Here is a 21,059-nt window from a genome sequence, read left to right on the forward strand (position 1 = left end):
ATCTCACAGGAAAGCAGCATCTTTACACAGCAGCAGCTATGTAAACGTCTCATATCCACTCTCCATTACTAATTCTGTTTGAGATGTGGCTGGGAAGATGGATCAACTCAAAGAAAGATAAAAATGCCCGTTCTAAGACAGCCCAGAATGTTATGTGCTTGATGTATGGTAATGGGTTGATAGAGCAAACCTGCCACAAAGATTGGTGGGATATGTACTTGAGTCGATGCGCGATGAACATTTAAGAGATTATAAAATTTCACCTGATGCAAGCTGTGTGAGTTAAGAAGTCTATCACATGTGATGATCCTCCTAATGATGCAGTACCGGGGATAGCATTAAAATTGCCTCTTATCACTCCAGTTCTTCACTGATAGCTCTGTTTAGCACTGCTGTGTATCCTTCTTCAACAAGATATGGAATGGGAGAATGGGATGCAGTATATAACCACAACTGAAAAATCCTTCATCTGTGAAAATATCCTGACATGCCCAGTTGAACACCTGACATTTCATATTGTGCCTACTCAGATAGTTATGTGTGGACGTGGAGACCCACCACCCTTCCACCAGTATTGATATGCCTGACCAATTGACTAATTTAAACTTAGACATATTGAGCTGCTTGTTCCTGATGTTCAGACTAAAATAACGAATGGTCTTAATCTCACTCAGCAAGTGTTTTGGGAATTTAAAGAAAAAATAAATTGAAGTGGGCAAGACATACAAAACATCAGAATTATTCCACAGTGGTAGCAATAATGAAGTTGGGGAACTTTGGCTGAAATAAATCTTTGGATAAAACTCATGTCCCAGTTCCAGGTCTTGGACCAATTGGCTGTTGTATATCCAGCAATGATCAGGAAATAATATAAGTAGGTGGGTAGGGGTTTGGCTCAGCACCAATGAGATAAGCTTGTTAGGAGTGAACGATACTATGAGGAGTAAGGACATCAGTCACTTGATGATGGTCTGCTGTATCCAATATCCACATCAAAATATGCATTTAACTCCTGGTAAACTGACAATGAACCAAACTGAACCAAAGTTTTCATTACAAAGAACCACCAGATTTTTTAAAGAAACTTTCAAAACTGATTATGCGCCGAAGGATACGTGAAAGGAATCACACACACAAACAACACTAACCCAAGGATTCACTCATTTATTTTCCCCACAGAGCTTCCATGGCATGACTGCCCACAATATTCCACATCAATGGGTAAGCATTCACTAGAGGAAGAACTATTCAAAGTGCTGGCAAACTCAGAATCCTTTCCCCTCCAAACAATTTAACTGTGGAAATTAATAAGAAGAACTAATTAAATCGTGCAATTCATGGACACACGTTGGCTTACTGAGACACAGGCAGTACTATCAATTGGTTGTTAATACTGAGTTTTATATTATAAATTGGGATGTTTGGAGGCAAGCTTCAGGGCAACTGTCAAGCGACTGTGGATGGTAGAGTGAGAACAAACTCCTTTGATTGACTGACAGGGTGACTTGTGCTCTTAGTCAGAGTTAAAGAGGAACATACAAGTTGAAGTTACAGTTAAGAGTTAGAGCTGTGCAGGATCTTTAGAATAAGAGGCTATGTCAGTAACATTTTATATCATATAGTTTTTTGCAGCTTGTAATAATGCATTACATTATGTTTAGAGTTTTTCATTGTATTAGTTAAACTGTTAGTTTTACTACATTTTTAAGAGTTCTGGCTTGTGCAGCTCTGCAGGTAATGACTAATTTTACCCCACCCTGGCTGGTTCGGCCTGAACTCAGAATAGGCGATAAAGGAGAGCTATCAACAGTGGCTATTTCAACACTATTTATCAAACAGGTAATGTGTTACGTTTGGCAACTCTGATGTCATCAGGTTGACCTACTTTCCAGTATCATTTGACAATGCTCAACACCACCCATTCAAATAGTTAAAACGTTTGACCACAAAATAAACATTTTGAGAAATTTGCAAAGCCACAGGTAATGATGAAGTCATCAGATACATCATTATTACTGAAGATTAATGCTTTATCACTGTGCAATAGCTAATGCAAAAAAGAAAATTGTTATGGAAAATGGGAAAAAACAATCCACTTGAGGGGCATCCTAGTTGCCAACATTACACTGGCAGACCATCTGCCAATCTGTAACCCCTCTTCTGTTGGGATTTCTGATTGGTCCGTGCATGGGGCAATGAATCAACATCACATGGACTCAGCCCAATACTTCACAGGCACACCCCTCCCCACCATCAGTAGTATCTACAGGAGGCACTGCCTCAAGGTGGCAACATTCATCATCAAAAATCCCCACCATCTGGGCCATACCATCTTCTCACAGCTACCATCGGGCAAGAGGTGTAGGAGCCTGAAGTCCAACACCACCAGGTACAAGAACAGTTACTTCCCTTCAACAATTTGGTTCTTGAACCAACCAGCATAACCCTAATCACAACAACACTATGACCACTTTGATCGCTTTGCACTAAAATGGACTTCATGATCTTTTTGTTCTAATTGTGTTCTGTTAAAAATTGTTGTTCTGACCTTGCACCTTATTTGTCCACCTCCACTGCACGTCCTCTGTAGCTGTGACACTTTACTCTGTACTCTTATTGTTTTTACCTGTACCACCTCAATGCACTCTGTACAAACTAATGCAACTGCACTGTGTAATGAATTGACCTGTACGATCGGTATGCAAGACAAGTTTTTCACTGTACCTCGATACAAGTGACAATAATAAACCCATACCAATATTGAGAATAATTTATGTTTAATTTGTGTTTTTCTTGTGACTGCTGCTTATCTGATGCTATGTGCCTGTGATGTTGCTGCAAGTTTTTCACTGCACTTGTGCATACATGTGCTTGTGAATATGACAATAAACTCAACTATTTGACTATTTCATACATATGCTCTACCACCCAGCAGCACAGCGCTGTTCCTTACATCTTGCACAGGCATAGCAACTCCAAAAGCAATTCCAGGATGAAGATGCAATAAACTACAAATAATATTCCATCTTCCAAGCATAATAATATAAATATCTGACTTGCATTTCAATATCACTTCAAGGTATGAAAATTTTTTAAAATCTGCAGATGCTGGACATCTGAAATAGAAACAGAAAACGCTGGACACACTCCACTGGTCAGACGGCATCGGTGGAAAGAAAAACGGGTTAACAAAGGGTCTTCAACCTGAAACAAAAACAAAATGCTGAAAGAACTCAGCCAGTCAGGCAGCATCTGTGGAAAGAGAAACCAGTTAACATTTCTGGTCAGCGACCCTTCCTCAGTTCTGAAACGTTGACTGGTTTCTCTTTCCACAGATGCTGCCTGACTAGCTTAGTTCATCCAGCATTTCCATTTTTGTTTCAAATTCCAGCACCTGCAGTTTTATTTATTTTCTTTCAACTTGAAACATTGACTCTGTTTCTCATTCCACAGATGCTGCCTGACCCAATGAATGCTTCCAGAAGTTTCTTTTAAATGTCTCTCCGAAGTATGCTTAACAAAGCATGCAAAACCTGCATTTATACAAGGCCTTTAACATTGTAAAATGTCACAACATATTTCAAGGAGGCATTCAGATAAAAGTTAACATACAGCCACAGGAAGAGACATCAGGATAGTTGACCAAAACCTTCACCAAACTTCTAGATCCTGAGCCTCTTAAAAGGAAAAACATACAACAACACAGACTTCAGGAAGAAATTCCAGAGTTCCAGGTTCACACAGCTGAAGGGATGGTCACTAATCAAGGAGCAAAAGAATCTCGGTTATGTACAAGTTAATATATAGAAAAGACATTGTAACGGGTGAGTGACTCACTGCAGAATACCCAGCCTCAATCTGCTCTTGTAGCCATGGTATTTATGCAGTTGATCCAGTTGAGTATCCGGTCAATGGTTTCCCCCTCTGCCAGGATGTTGATGGTGAGAGACTTTGCAATGGTAATGCCATTGAATAACAAGTGTGGATGTTTAGACTCTCTCTTGTTGGAGATGGTCATTGCCTGGTGCTTCAGCAACACAAATGTTACATAGAAACATAGAAAACCTACAGCACAATACAGGCCCTTCAGCCCACACAGCTGTGCCGAACATGTCCCTACCTTAGAAATTACTAGGCTTACCTACAGCCCTCTATTTTTCTAAGCTCCACGTACCTATCCCAAAAGTCTCTTAAAAGACCCTACTGTATCCGCCTCCACCACCGTTGCCGGCAGCCCATTCCACACATTCACCACTCTCTGAGTAAAAAACTTACCCCTGATATCTCCTCTGTACCTACTCCCCAGCACCTAAACCTGTGTCCTCTTGTGGCCACCATATCAGCCCTGGGAAAAAGCCTCTGACTATCCACATGATCAATGCCTCTTATCATCTTATACACCTCTATCAGGTCACCTCTCATCCTCCATCGCTTCAAGGCGAAAAGGCCGAGTTCACTCAACCTGTTTTCATAAGGCATGCTCCCCAATCCAGGCAACATCCTTGTAAATCTCTTCTGCACCCTTTCTATGGCTTCCACATCCTTCCTGTAGTGAAGTGACCAGAACTGAGCACAGTACTCCAAGTGGGGTCCAACCAGGGTCCTATAGAGATGCAACATTACATCTCGGCTCCTAACTTCAATTCCACGATTGATGAAGGACAATACACCGTATGCCTTCTGAACCATAGAGCCAACCTGTACAGCTGCTTTAAGCGCCCTATGGACTCGGACCCCAAGATCCCTCTGATCCTCCACACTGCCAAGAGTCTTACCATTAATACTATATTCTGCCATCATATTTGACCTACCAAAATGAACCACTTCACACTTATCTGGGTTGAACTCTATCTGCCACTTCTCAGCCCAGTATTGCATCCTATCTATGTCCCACTGTAACCTCTGACAGCCTTCCACACTATCTACAACACCTCCAACCTTTGTGTCATCAGCAAACTTACTAACCCATCCCTCCACTTCCTCATCCAGGTCACTTATAAAAATCATGAAGAGTAAGGGTCCCAGAACAGATCCCTGAGGCACACCACTGGTCACTGACCTCCATGCAGAATATGACCCATCAACAACCACTCTTTGCCTTCTGTGGACAAGCCAGTCCTGGATCCACAAAGCAATGTCCCCTTGGATCCCATGCCTCCTTACTTTCTCAATAAGCCTTGCATGGGGTACCTTATCAAATGCCTTGCTGAAATCCATATACACTACATCTACTGCTCTCCCTTCATCAATGTGTTTAGTCACATCCTCAAAAAATTCAATCAGGCACATAAGGCAGGACCTGCCCTTGACAAAGCCATGCTGACTATTTCTAGTCATATTATACCTCTCCAAGTGTTCATAAACCCAGCCTCTCAGGATCTTCTCCATCAACTTACCAACCACTGAAGTAAAACTCACCAGTCTATAATTTCCTGGGCTATCTCTACTCCCTTTCTTGAATAAAGGAACAACATCCGCAAACCTCCAATCCTCCGCAACCTCTCCTGTCCCCATTGATGATGCAAAGATCATTGCCAGAGGCTCAGCAATCTCCTCCCTCGTCTCCCACAGTAGCCAGGGGTACATCCCATCCAGTCCCAGCGACTTATCCAATTTGATGCTTTCCAAAAGCTCCAGCATATCCTCTTCCTTAATATCTACATGCTCAAGCTTTTCAGTCTGCTGCAAGTCATCACTACAATCACCAAGATCCTTTTCCATAGTGAATACTGAAGTGAAGTATTCATTAAGTACCTCTGCTATTTCCTCCAGATCCATACACACTTTCCCACTGTTACACTTGATGGGTCCTATTCTTTCATGTCTTATCCTCTTGCTCTTCACATACCTGCAGAATGCTTCGGGGTTTTCCTTGATCCTGCCCGCCAAGGCCTTCTCATGGCCCCTTCCGGCTCTCTTAATTTCCTTCTTAAGCTCCTTCCTGTTAGTCTTATAATCTTCCAGATCTCTAACATTACCTAAGCTCTCTGAACCTTTTGTAAGCTTTTCTTTTCTTCTTGACTAGATTTGTTACAGCCTTTGTACACCACGATTCCTGTACCCTATCATAACCTCCCTGTCTCATTGGAACGTACCTACGCAGAATTCCACACAAATATCCCCTGAACATTTGCCACATTTCTTCCGTACTTTTCCCTGAGAACATCTGTTCCCAATTTAAGCTTCCAATTTCCTGCCCGAGAGCCTCATAATTCCCCTTACTTCAATTAAACGCCTTTCTAACTTGTCTGTTCCTGTCTCCAGTGCTATTGTAAAGGAGATAGAATTATGATCACTATCTCCAAAACACTCTCCCACTGAGAGATCTGACACCTGACCAGGTTCATTTCCCAATACCAGATCACGTACAGTCTCTCCTCTTGTAGGCTTATCTACAAATTGCGTCAAGGAACCTTTCTGAACACACCTAACAAACCCCACCCAAACCCCTTGCTCTAGGGAGATGCCAATTGATATTTGGAAAATTAAAATCTCCCATCACAACAACTCTGTTATTATCACACCTTTCCAGGATCTGTTTCCCTATCTGCTCCTCAATATCCCTGTTACTACTGGGCGGCCTATAGAAAACACCCAGTAAAGTGATTGACCCCTTCCTGTTCATAACCTCCACCCACAGAGACTCTGTAGACAATCCCTCCATGACGTCCACCTTTTCTGCAGTCGTGACACTATCTCTGATCAACAGTGCCACGCCCCCACCTCTTTTGCCTCCCTCCCTGTCCTTTCTGAAACATCTAAAACCCAGCACTTGAAGTAACCATTCCTGTCCCTGAGCCATCCGTGTCTCCGTAATGGCCACCACATCATAGCTCCAAGTACTGATCCACACTCTAAGCTCATCCGTTTTGTTCACAATACTCCTTGCATTAAAATAGACACATCTCAAACCGGCGGTCTGAGCGCGTCCCTTCTCCATCACCTGCCTATCCTCCCTCTTGCACAGTCTACAAGCTTTCTCTATTTGAGAGCCAAACACCTCTTCCCCAGTCTCTTCAGTTCGGTTCCCACCCCCCAACAATTCTAGTTTAAACCCTCCCCAGTAGCCTTAGCAAACCTCCCCACCAGGATATTGGTCCCCCTTGGGATTCAAGTGCAACCCGTCCTTCTTGTACAGGTCACACCCGTTCCAAAAGAGCTCCATGTTATGTACCATTTATAAGCCCATTCCTGAACATCGTCTAGATCTCATTACATGCTGGTGTGAATTGCTTTGTTTGCTGAGGAGATGCGAATGGAACTAAACATTATGCAATCATGAGCAAACATTCCCATACCTAACATTATGCTGGAAGGAAAGTCATTCATGTATTAACTGAAGGTGGATGGGCCTTGGACCCTGTCATCTCCTGCAATGATGTCCTGGGGCTAAGATAACTGATCTTGAACAACCACAACTATTTTCCTTTGTGTGAGGTATGGCTCCAACCATCAGAGTGTTTTGCCCCCATGATGCCCATTGACTTCAGTTTTTCCAGGCATCCCTGATACTACACTCAGTCAAATGCTGCCTTGATACCAAGGGCACTCATCCTCACTTCTTGTCTCGAATTAAGCCTTGTGATTCATGGACCAAGGCTGTGATTGAGTCGAGTGGTTCTTGGGAAATCCAATCTGAGGATCACAGAGCAGGTTATTGCTGAGTAACTGGAGGTAGAAGAGCCGAGTGGAATGATCCAGCTCAGCTTCCTCCTGAGATCCCTATCATGAGTCTTAGCTAATCCTATTACTTCATATGATCTCAAGAAGCAGCTGAAAGCACGAGATACAGCAAAGGCAACGAGACCAAACACCACACCAGTTGTAGTACTGAAGATTGATGCTCCAGAACTTGTTGCATCCCTAGTCAAGTTGTTCCAGTGCATGCTTGTGGTCCTGTGCTGCAGATTCACTGTTTTGACACCTCATTTTATTTTAGTAGGCTTGGTGTTTCTCCACTCCTCAATGAACCAGAGTTGCTCTTCTGCCTTTATTCTCATGGTGGAGTGAGGGATGCATCAGGTGAGAGAGGAGTTGTGACTCATCAACTGAGGCAGGATGATCAATTTGGACACCAGTCACCAGATATTTGCAAGGAGGATTTTACTGGTTTAACAGGACTGGGAGCAACTTTGCTGTAAATAAACTCAGTGCCTGGGATAATGTCAGATGATCTGTCCAGATTCATCCTTTTGCTGCCTTACTGCAGTAGTTTAATACAGCAGCCCCTGACCTGTTAAGAAAGCATTTCAGATTCAATCTGATATGGATCACACCAGTCCAGTAAGGATGGTAGAACATTAGAATTTAACGACCCTGCAGTAGTTTCATCATTACTATGACAAGGGTCTTTAAAATTCCAGATTATTAACTGAATTTAAATTCCACAGCTGTCATGGTGGGATTTGAACACCCACCCATGGATTGTTAATTCAATCCTCTGGGTTACTAATCCAATAACATAACCAATATGCCACCACTGAAGTGTTTAATGATATTAAATGATCTGAAAAATGGATAAAAATAGAATTAGCCTCTAAGTCTAGGATGCGCAACAGGATTAGTATATAGCCTCCATGGAGTTAATTCAGTAATAGAGTTGCTTTACACCATGTATTAACTGAACTGATTACTTCAGTGAGACAGTGAAATATGCTCATCATTTCACCTGACTTCATTCATTAACATTAATTGTGCTAAATTGCTCCACAATCTTGGCCATCTTTGTAATTTTCCACAGCCGTACTTAATGTAAAGGGAGAAATCATTATTTAGAATGCAGTGAACAGGTGCCACAGGAATTCTGTGGCTGTGCACCCAAAACTGTGCATTGGCCAACAAGAAGTCTCACTGTTACCAGAAGCTGATCTGATAAGGGCTGTTTCCAAATTGCAAGCCTTGAAACCTTTCCTTGTGTTATTTTTTACCATGCAAATCTCTCCGATCAGTCACTGTACTTAAAATAATTAAACTGTATGGGTTCACATTCCTGTAAACACCACACACACAGCATAAATTGGCTTTATTTGGCTGGTAAACTGGAAGTCAAACATCGAGCTTCGCCTCGAGAACTACAGGAAGCAGCTGAAACAAGATAAAAACATAAGAACAGAAAGTAAAAAATAGTATTTCCTTAGGTGGAAAGGTTCCCTTGGAATTTAAGTGAAGATTTAATAGTGACTTATAACATCCAATCATTGTGAGAGCTTTCAAATTAGTGAGGCACATCACAATTGCCCCATCATTCTGTTGCAACTCAGTAACCACTCAACAATAAATTCTGATAATATTTGATGTTTTCTCCAAAGCAGCCTAGCCATGGCAGAAATCAATCAATTGAACAGCCCTCTGATCTCCATCGGTTTTACTGGGATGAATGCATACAATTACAGACTACCTATCTTATACTTTGTATTGTCAGGAAATGTTGGCTTTCAGGTAAACCATAGAACGATACAGCACAATACAGGCCCTTCGACCCACCATGTTGTGCCGAATTTTGCCCTAAAAGGAATCTCATGACACAACTTCAAAGGGCAGGGGGTATTATCCCTGACCAATATTTATTCCTGAACCACCATCTCTGCAACCAGCTTATCTTCCTAATCTAATAACACACTTGCGATGTTACTCAAATCACATATTTATGTATTTTTGTTTGATGCTGGGAATGCTAATTTCATAAATATTAGGATCTCTCCAAAGAAAGTGCTTAAATACAAGGCTATCAAAAATGGCAATGGGGAGAAGCAGCAATGACCATTACCCCAAGGTAGTTGCTGCCAGAGACATTGTGCATCAGGTCAGTAGTGCTGGAGACCAAGGTAATGATGGGCAGGCCAGCAGTGATCAGGTGAGGGCAACAACAGCAGGTAGAAGGAGCTGGAGCAACAAATAATCTGTTGGAGGAACTCAGCAGATCAAGCAGCATCTGTGGGAGGAAAGGAATTATCAACGTTTCGGGTCAAAACCCGAGTTCCTCCAGCAGACTGTTTGTTGTTCCAGATTCCAGCATCTACAGCCTCTTGTGTCTACAAGGTAGATGGACCTACTGCCCATTGTGGCCATGTATTCACTGTCCGAAGCAGCGGCTTGACAAAAAACAACTTGCACTGATATTGCATCTTTGACTTTGTTTAATGAACCAAGTTCCTTCATAGTTGGGTCATTAGACCTAGATTGCATTAAAGCACACACAAGGACAAGAGATCAGAAGCTTGGTTAAAGAGTATCATTAAAAATCAAAGGGCTGAGATGATCAAGGAGATAATTCCAGAGCGAGCGATCCAAGCTGCTAAAGGCACAGCTATAAAAGGTGAAGCAGTAAGAAATGGTGAAGCACAAGATGCTGGAACTGGAAGTGTACAAGATGATAAGAGGCATAGATCGAGTGGACAGTCAGAAACATTTCCCAGTGCGACAATGGCTAACACAAGGGGACATAATTTTAAGGTGATTGGAGGAAGGTGTAAGGGGGATGTTAGGGGTAAGTTTTTTTACACAGAGAGAGGTAGGTGCATGGAATGCAGTGCCGGCAGAGGTTGTGGGGGCAGATACATTAGGGACATTTAGGAGACTCTTAGATGGACGCATGAATGATAGAAAAATAGGGGGCTATGTGGGAGGGAAGGGTTAGATAGATCTTAGATCAGGATAAAATGTCGGCACAACATTGTGGGCCGAAGGGCCTGTACTGTGTTGTAGTGTTCTATGTTCTATGTGAACAGAGACACTGAGGCTTTGTATGATAGGAACAAATGACAGGATTGTCGGATAAGAAAAGCATTAGTAGGCCAAGTAACACTGAAACAAGATTCACTCTCAGCGGCATTAGATTTATTATATATTAAAATTTATTGCATATTAAAATAATGATTGGTTGGAATGTTTGCACTGTGTCCACTAGTAAAAATACTTCTAACTGTAGTGCTGGTATTTGCTAAAGTGTATTCCTCAGAAGTAAGAACACATTAATAAAGTGTGAAGGAAGGTCCACTAAACTTAAGCAAGGTTCATTGCTAACTATTCCCTGTAAATCCTGGCACACCTGATTGATGTTCTTCTACATACTCCCTGCGGTTTCTGCTTCCCGCATCCTAAGTATTCAGATCTGCATTGCAATGTTCATTGGCCTGCTGACACCCTTCTCACCCATCACCTGTTCCCGTCTCATGAAACTCCGTGGTCTCTGCTCACCTCCAGAACACAGAAGTGAATTTTAGCTTTTAGGCTGTTTGGAAGCCAGTGGAGATCAGCAAGTACAAATGTGATGGAACATCTTGGTGACATGCAAGATACAGGGATCACAGGGAGTACATAGAATAATATCAGCCAATTGTGCCAGGATTTAGAGGGAACTCAAAAAAGATAGCAGTAAACCTTCGTCAAGTTCAATGGACCTTCCTTCACTTTTCTTTATTAATGTGTCCATACTTCTCAGCAGCACACTGTAGCGAATGGCCAGCTTTGCAATTAGAACTGGCATAAAGGACATTGCTGGTGGATACAGTGCAAACATAAAACCAATCATTATTCGATAAATAATAAATCTAAAGTGCTGTTACAGCTGAGAGTGGATCTTGTTTAAGAATGCCTAGTTGCCTGAACCCATCACTACACAGTGAAAGCTAATTAGCACAGCTCATAGAGCTGCTGCCTCACAGCTCCAGCTGCCCTGACATTCTCTGCTGAATGTGTGGAGTTTGCACGGTCTCCCTGTAATCGTGTGGGCTTCCTCAGGGCGCTCTGGTTTCCACCTACATCTCAAAAGCATGCAGGTTGATACATTAATTTTCCACTCTAATTTTCCCCTAGTTCAACAATTATGCAATCAAATTTACTTGTGGGGTATTGGCATAACGCCGTTTGTTTGTTAAAATCCTTGGGGCATATATATTGAAGTATGCTAACAAAAGAGATTGCAACTCTGCAGCCTTGTTACATTTTTCCAGGGTTTTATTTCCACTGGCATCAAATAATTAGCCTGCTTACTACTTCCTAATGTCCAGATCGTGCAAACCAGTTTTAGCAGACAGACGCGGCATTCACTTAGTATTCAAACTTAGCAGCAATAATGTTGAGGAATTTCTTCTCGCATCTGGTGGCGAATCTCTGAAATTCTCTACCCCAGACGGAAAACTGGCACAGAAGATGAGTTGAGGCCTGGGGCAGATCAGCCATTATTGTATTAAATGGCAGGGCAGGTTTGAGGGACTGATGGCCTACTCCTGATCTTTTTAATCTTGTGTAGAAATGAGGAGACAGTAGTGTACAGAAAGTATCTGGGTTGACATTTAACAGGGTTTCTTTGGGCACTTCCAAGGTAACAGCTTGTCAAAATGAAAATGACCAGAAACTTCCCTTAAAATTGAATCTTCATGAAGAATGCCCAACCTGTGAACATGCCCACATACCAACGAGCTCCCATCATATTATTAAATTCAAAAGTCTGATGGACGTACATATATTCGTTTCTATGAACGGCAACACCAGTTTCCTCTCTCTCCACTTTTAATAATTGTTCTTTTTTGTTAGTCTTATTGCTTTTGATGCTATTCATTACAACACCATGGAAGTAGGGTTACTATACGGACTGATTTTTGCGCATTTTTCAACTTATGGACCAAATCAAGTCATGGACGCCTGGTTGAAGATTAAATATAATGGAGGGCACAGTGGCAGAGCTTGTCAACCTACTGCCTCACAGCTCCAACAGCCCAGGTTCAATCCTGCTGTCTGTGGAGTTTGCACATTGCCCCTGTGACTGTGGGGGTTTCCTCTGATACTCTGGTTTCCTCCTACATCTCAAAGACGTGTGGATTGGTGTGTTAATTGGCCACTGTAAATTGTCCCTAATGTGTAGATGAGTGGTAGGATCTGTGGGAAATTGATGGGAATGAGGTGAAGAATAAATAGTGTGAATGAGTGCTTGATGGTTGACACACTGGGGGCCTTCTCCATGCTGTGTCTCTCCATGACAACACCTCTACCTACAATTGTTCACCAGTTACCCTTGCTTCCACCTAGAGCTCCAAAGAAATAATTGGATACCAACCTGCAGTCAAGATGAAAACACAGCCATTCTAACATTTTGGTTAAATTTCTTTTTCTTTTCTATTTCTGATCAACAACAATTTTTGTGTAATTAACCAGACCAATCTTTCTCCAGTAGTTGATCCTCTCACATGAATTATTTCACCCAGAAATTATCACATTTCAATAAAATTAGAACCTTCTTTCACTGATGGAGTTTCCTTGAATTATCTTTGGGGCCAGAAATAGCTGTGCATAATTATATAACTTCTGTTTCAGTGGTAAACGTGTGTTGTACATGGTGCTTAAATAAGGCAGTTTGAATGCAGTAGAAGGATCAGGAGGGAAATAGCCTGATTAAGGAGTGACTGCTCCTGCTGTAATCTCAAGCATCCTTATGGGATAGCAAACGCGTTGCCCATATTGTTGACTTTCCGTTATTCCCAAATCACTACCGCAATTGAAGTTCACCTGGTCAACCACACATTGCATTCCCTTTGTCCTTACCTCCTTTAAATTGACACTTGATCCTAGTAGGAGTCCAGCTGTTTCATTGGACATGGACAAGTTGTGTGTCAGGAAGTGTTGAAGTTCAGCCCGGTCCTTCACAACTGATCCAAGAGTGAATCCTAAAGCAATGAGGATTGAAAACAAAACAACTCAAACTCTGAAATGTTGCTCTATATTTAAGTCAAAAACAAAATAAAAAGAGTGCTGTTTATAACCAAGGAATACTATGTAGTTGTCTCACCTGATGAGCAGCACCTCCAACTATGCAACAATCCTTCAATGCTACCCTTTTGGCAGTTAAGATTATGACCTTCTAACTCAGAGGAAAAGTTGCTATCTGTGAGGAAAACCAGTAATGTATTCCAAGAACATCCACCAAAATTACTTTATCATACTCCCTGTTGCACAGCTTGCAATATTGCTTGGACATAAAACCCAGGTGAATGTTAAAAAGGCAACAAGTTAGGCAATCAATGTCAGTGGAACACTATCTGATTCCTGTCATATATTCAAGGTGGTAGAACATGATCTGCCATCAAAGATTAGTTGGCTTGCAAAGAATAGACCTGTGAAGGTACACACAGAAGATTGGCAGAATGGTTGGGGTGGAATATAATTATTTTCATTGTAGAACCTGCCCCGAGAGGTCTAATTAACAGTGTGATCTCCTAAAGAAATCTGAGGTCTCAATGCTTCAAATTACTTACTATATGCAATAACTTGTGAAAAAATTGTGTGTTCCTGCTGAGGATTGGCAGTCAGGCTTAAAGCCTTTCTTCCAAGCTTACAACCCAAATCACACACACTCTCTCTTCTGCAATTGAAGATTACAATAAATAATTGCAGAAAGAATCTGGAAACTTTTATATGTTTAATTATGGCTTTTCTTTCTCCATCACCCTGTTGCACAGAATGATCAGAATAATCATCTCATCAAGCCATACGAGACCATGAAATGAATTGACATGGTAAACGTGATGAATCTATTTGTAACGTGAAGAATCTAAAACTAAGGAAGTCAGCCCTTTAGGACTAAGATGAGGGGTAACTTTTTTATGCAGTGCTTGTAAAAGATGTTCGTTTATTGGATATTTTCAAGGCTGACACTAATAAAGCAGAGGAAGTGGGGATATGATAGAACAGGGGACAGTGGCAAGATCAACTATGATCTTGTGAAATAATGGAACAAGCTTGAGAGGCCAGAAAGCCTAATCCTGCTTCCAATTCTTTTGCTCAAAGCAGGACTTTTAAACAATAACAGCTCCAATCTCCCATCCGAACAGCTTTCTCTTTGCTCATTATAGCAACAAGATGAAGGAATAACGTATCTAGGACTTAACAGCGTCATAAGCATGTAAACACTGCTGTGTGACTATCTAATGAATTTCCAGAACTCCCAGAAGCACCAGATTCAAGAAGCGTAACAAGGAGTTACACCAAAAATGGTACTCTACCTCAGAGAAGATTTAAAACTATGTTAACCTTATTTTCTTTCAAGGACACTTAATATCACCAGGAGGACAATGTCCCATGAATAGAATGCACAGCAAATTCAGCACACCGATATATTAGTAGTTTTCAAAGAAGACCATGGAGGCAGATCCTATAATTGGCTGGTCGCTATGTCGAACAACTCTAATCGTCTCACCTTGCAGACTGAATAAAGTCAATGGAATTTCAGAAGCAAAGTATTACCTGAGTTACTATATTGTACATTCAGCCTATACAACAGAGGATGAATTTCTACCCAATGTGGTTTATTGCCTTTTAAAGATTCTAAAGGATAAAACAGGGCAGATCTTGTCTGACCAACCTGATTGAATTTTTTGAAGAGGTAACAAAATGTATTGATGAGAGCAGTGCAGTAGGTGTGATTTACATGGACTTCAGTCAGACTTTCGACAAGGTCCCACATGGGAAACTGGTCCAAAAGGTTCAGACCCATGGGATCCAGGGAGACTGGATTCAAAACAGGAGAGAGAGGGTGATAGTAGAGGGCTGTTTTTGTGATTAGATGCCTGTGACTACTGGTGCTCCACAGGGATCAGTGCTGGGACCTTTGCTGTTTGTAATACACATGAACGATTTGGATGTGGATATAGAAGGAATGATGAGTAAGTTCACAGATGATACGGAGGTTGGTGGAGTTGTTGACAGTGTGGAGGGTGGTCTCAAGCTATGGGGTGATATTGATGTGTTGGTGAAGTGGGCTGAGAAATAGCAGATGGAGTTTAATCCTGATAAATGTGAGGTGATGTATTTTGGGGCTAGGACATACACCATGAATGATAAGGTCCTAGGGAGTCCTAGGGAACAGAGGGGTCTTGGCAAGTAGATTATGTCATTAAGAAGGCATGTGAGATACTGACCTTCATTAGTCAGGGCACTGAATACAAAAGCAGGGAGGTTATGGTCCAACTTTATAAAACATTGGTCAGACCTCAGCCGGAACACTGCGTGCAGTTCTGGTCACCACACTACACGAAAGATGTGATGGCACTGGAGAGAGTGCAGAGGAGATTTACCAGGATACTGCCTGGGATGGAGCATTCCTGTTATAAGGGCAGAATGGAGAGGCTAGGTTTGTTTTCCCTCAAGCAGAGGAGGTTAAGAGGGGAGATGACTGGAGGTATGTAAAATTTTGAAGGGTATAAATAGTGCAGACGGCAAGAATCTTTTCCCCTTATCAAAGGTGAATAGAACTGGAATACATAGATTTAGGGCAAGTGGTATGAGATTTAGAGGGAATCTGAGGGGACCTTTTTCACCCAGAGATGAGATTTCTTTATTAGTGACATGTACATCGAAACACACAGTGAAATGCATCTTTTGCCTAACGTTCTGGGGGCAGCCTGCAAGTGTCGCCACGTTTCCGGCGCCAACATAGCATGCCCACAACTTCCTAACCCGTACGTCTTTGGAATGTGGGAGGAAACTGGAGCACCCGGAGGAAACCCACGCAGACATGGGGAGAACGTACAAACTCCTTACAGACAGTGGCCGGAATGGTCTGCTTCCATGCTGTATGGTTAATAACTTAGCTAGGAGGAATGAGAACCCAGGATACAAAGAAATCAAATTACTACATGCAAATCCCCTTCTGAAATTCACCTCCACGATTCTAATTGGTTTGGTTCTGTAACATCTGATCACATGAAATATAATCTGTGGAAATATTAGTATTATAAATCTCAGTTTTTCAGTAGACAACATATCTCCCTGTGGGGATGAATGTGCAGAAGTAAATCAACATGGATTTTTGGCTAAAAATGATTACTTACAAGTATTGGTGAAGTGCTAATTTGCTTCAGTGCAGATGAAATTACCTTTTCCCAATAAGGATCCTAAATCAATGTGTAATCACAATTTAATTGTAGGTTTATGTACCTGTAGGCTAGCTTCCAAGGGATGGACCCTAAGTAAGAGCTCCTTACCGTAAGTGTGGTTGAAGTGGTTCTCCACTGAGCTTGGGTCGTTATTCATGGATTCCAGATGACGGCGTAGTGATTCCAGCTCTTCTTCAAGACCTGGGCGATCAGGGTCAAACAGATTGCTCTCTTCCACCACCTCATTAATTCGCTCGAGCAACTGTGTGACCCTTCAAAGAAACAGCAGCCACAGTAAGTATATCCATATCCGCACGAGAAACCAACTCCAATGCACATCCACTCACTGCCTCGCCCTGACATGGTAATACCAAATTTAATGTCTTTAAGAGCAGTTCCTTGCAAGTCCTTTACATTGCTATTGCTTCTTCACTCAAACGAAAATAAATTTCATCCCATTTCACATCTGAATGTATGGCCTATTGGCTGCCACAACACTGTATTCTCAATCTAAACTTCAGGTCATTAACACGGTAAACAATGTAAAGAAATCAAACCTGATGAGGTGCCAAGCAACTGTCCATCAGAGCATTAGCATACCAAGCCACAACTACTTTTAAAGCTACAAAGAAAGCAAATGGGCAAGGCATGTTTGAACAGTCACAGGGACAGGAAAAAGAATAGGAATAAGTAAATTTGCTTTATCCATATCGGACAATAGTGAACTACTGGCAGATTGAACAAATAAACTTGGTGATTGGTCGGCAAATCTGTCAGTTCTGCAGACATCCCTCCTGGATCATCTTTTAGAGAGCCAAAATGTTGAAATGGTTCCAAACCTGCACTAAATTCCTCCCAAAAATTAGAAGAGCTTATAAACAATATTGGAAATTGAGATATTATATGTGGAGAAATTGGGCATGATAAATATCTAACAATGCAAACAAACTCGATGTAATGAAGTTGCAAGGAATTCCTCCTTAAGTAAACTTGAAGAAGGTCATGGTCATTTCTCAGGATAGGTGAACTAGCTTTCTGACTCAGAACTTAGAATAATCAGTCTTTCAGATGAGATATAAAACCAAGGCATTAACTGCTCCCTAAGGTGGACAGCTGCATTATTTGAAAAGTGAGGGGCTTTCCCCAGTATCCTGGCCAATATTTACCTCAATTAACAATTAGATAATCTGTGCATTATCACAATGTTGTTTGTGAGATGTTTCTGTGTACAAGCTGGGTGCTGTATTTCCAACACTGCAACAGTGAATACAATTAACCATAAAAACCTTTGACATAAGACTGTGAAGGGAAGCTCACGTGGATAGGAAGTGCACTTGTCGCAGAACCCCACAGACTCGCAAAGCCACCGCCTGCTTCAAGCAGGAGCTCTGGCCACTTACTTGAAAGCACCACCCAAAATTGCAGTGAATGTGAAGGAGATGGGATATGAGCAGTTATTTTGTTTTCGATCTTGCTACCATCTTGTTGCCATGAAAATAAAATGGCAGCAGGGAACAAAAGATCAAACTCATGAATTGGTGTCTTCGTAATCTACTTTTCATTGAAAGGATTTGTGATTATGCTTTAATCAAATTACAATGCAAAGGCAAACATAGCTTTAAGGTGAGAGAAAGTTTAAAGCAGATGTGCAGGGTAAGTTTCTTTTCCACACAGAGAGTGGTAGGTGCCTGGAACATGCTCCCAGGGGTGGTGATGGAAGCAGACATGATCCACGATAGTGGTGTTTAAGAGGCATTTAGACAGGCACATGAACATGCAGGGCATGTGCTGTCAGATAGGTTCAGTTTAATTTGGCATTATGGTCGGCACAGACGTTGCGGGCCGAAGGGCCTGTTCCTGTGCTGTGCTGTTCTATGTTCTTAAACACTAACAGTAGATCCCCAAACAGACACGCAAGAGCATTTCTACAACAAAACTCTGCCAGTGGGCCTTGAGGCAAATGTGGTAGCATGAGTATGCTACAATTAAGGAAACTAAACTGGATTGTGCAGAGTAGTAGTGCAGACTTGTTTTTTTTTGCAATGTAACATTCAAATCTCACAAATACATCACCAAATGTCAGATTATCAAACTGGCTGATACTTAGTGGGGACAAGATTACCTATGGCTTGAAAATGTAAATCCAAAATAAAAGTCATTAAATATCATGAAATGTAATCATGCAACTAAACCCACATCAGCATAGAGTTCCAGGGCTTCAGTGATTCAGATAATGACGGCTGGCAAAGAATAATCAACAGTGCAAAATATTTCAGTTAGAACCAATCCTATTCTCACCTGACATTTAAACACACACACACTCTGCAGGCATGTGCAAGTATGAACACAGACACTGTTCCAACATTGATCACTGGATAAAACTTTGACTTGAAGCAATCTAAATTCTCCTCAATAATCCAAGCTGGCCTACAGCATAATGCTGGTATCCATCTTCACCCAAGGAGTCTCCAATTTAGTTATGTACCAATGACACGCTGTCAGCAGAGACCTGGCACTGAGTACCTGTGGGACCAAGGTGGTGGTAGCTTTGCCCAGTGAGTTACCACATGCTGCTCTTGGGTTTATCTTGTGATCAACAGTGGTTAAGGAAAGAAGATCTTATTGATTGAAGTAATGACCTGCTTCGAAATGGGCCACTGGTTTTGTTTAAGCAATTCTATGATTATCTAACAGTGGAATCTTAAACTCTTTTCAGATGGACTTACGTGGAGTTGGAGTACTGCAGGAATCCAAATTCATCCCTCTGGCCATCGGGACATAGAGACTGCATCACAGGGAGTATCCCGGCAGATGTCAACGGTGCAGCCGTGTAGAACGCTGAAGGGAAACAGTGGCAGAACAGACAAGAGCGAGGGAAACGGGGGGGGGGGGGGGGGGGGGGGGTACAGTTCAAAGAGCAGTTAAAGCGACAGCAGAGTAAGATTTTCTTCATGCAAGTAATAAAACCTACTGGAGGCCAAAGAGCACAGGTCAGAGGTCAAAAGGTCATCATGGTTTTTGTCAACATTACAGTAAGATTTTTTTTTTGTGTGTGCAGAGTATTTGGCAAGCAAGGAACGAAATTCAGGTTGTTGGATTCCAAGACTTCAGGTAACAAACAATGATACGAAATCCCTGGTCTGGTATTCCCTGCAGTAAACAACGATTAGTTTTGCCCAGTAAGACACACACCGATGATTTGCCAAGTCAACCCTTGCTTAAAAACTAATTGGAAATTAATAATAGATTTGATGATGTTAACATTCGACAAGTTTCCACATCACTGAATAATAGGAAGCTTTGACAAGGTGACGTTTCACTGTCCATTCCCATTGCAGCTGGCATATTCTCCAGTTCCTCTAGAACGGGTGCAGACTGCCACAGGATACAGACCCAAATCCCCCCATATCTCAGATGAATAGAGGTTAGAGTGCAACAATCTCACCTATCTGTAACGGGTACTCACAATAATAGCTTGGAAATATATGATCCATAAAGCCTTTAACCGTCCCTTCAGTGCAAAGATAAACATGCCTGGGAACTAATCCTTCCAAAAGCCACTGCGGAGTGTTTATTAGCATCAAAACTTAATCCGAGACTTGGATCAAAGAACAAAAGAACTTTCTTTCTAAACACAAAAAGACCTTGAGCCTATGGATTCCAAAACCAGATCTGATAATCAAATAGATTCTGTATCTACATTAAAAATTAAGTTCGGCAAGGAGTAGAAGAGGGCTGAGGACTATTGCTTTGAAAGAGGAAAAACAGCAATACAGACATCTGTGCTGAATGGGTTCCCAACCTGTAATTTCTCTTAATTTTATACAGTTGGGCAACGGTTGAAGGTCTGATGGAAAGTAAGAGTGAAGCTCCTTCATCTTGGGAAATCTTGCTCAGCTTCATTCTGGTTAGACTGGGCCCTGACAGTGGATTTGCACTGAAAACATAGTGTCAACATGAAAACCTCACATCAATACTGCAATTGGAAGTATAAATCCACTGCATGAGAGTTAAAAGATCAAGGCTTGGGAAAGATGCTGTAGAAACGCAAGACATTTTTCTCTTTGGAGGCAGCAACTGTCAGTGACCCAATTGCTCATAGGATTTGTGTGGAATGGGACAAAAACTCTATGCTCTCCCCCACATTCAAATAAAAAATCTTTTGCAGGACCCTTTTAAATACATCCAAGG

General features: G+C 41.7%; 1 protein-coding gene across 2 annotated transcripts in view; it reads right to left on the reverse strand.

Moving 5' to 3' along the window:
- The window catches only part of abca2 (ATP-binding cassette, sub-family A (ABC1), member 2), a 417,188-nt gene that overhangs the window by 241,683 nt on the left and 154,446 nt on the right, over positions 1-21,059 (reverse strand). For both annotated transcript variants that reach the window (XM_052036764.1, XM_052036762.1), the window contains exons 3-5: positions 19,595-19,706; positions 16,977-17,140; positions 13,540-13,661 (exon numbers count right to left, since the gene is read on the reverse strand). In XM_052036764.1, coding sequence (XP_051892724.1) covers positions 13,540-13,661; positions 16,977-17,140; positions 19,595-19,706 — 398 coding nt within the window. The remainder of the gene's footprint in view (positions 1-13,539; positions 13,662-16,976; positions 17,141-19,594; positions 19,707-21,059) is intronic.

The sequence above is a fragment of the Pristis pectinata genome, chromosome 23, assembly GCF_009764475.1.
Source record: "Pristis pectinata isolate sPriPec2 chromosome 23, sPriPec2.1.pri, whole genome shotgun sequence".
Taxonomy (NCBI): Eukaryota; Metazoa; Chordata; class Chondrichthyes; order Rhinopristiformes; family Pristidae; genus Pristis; species Pristis pectinata.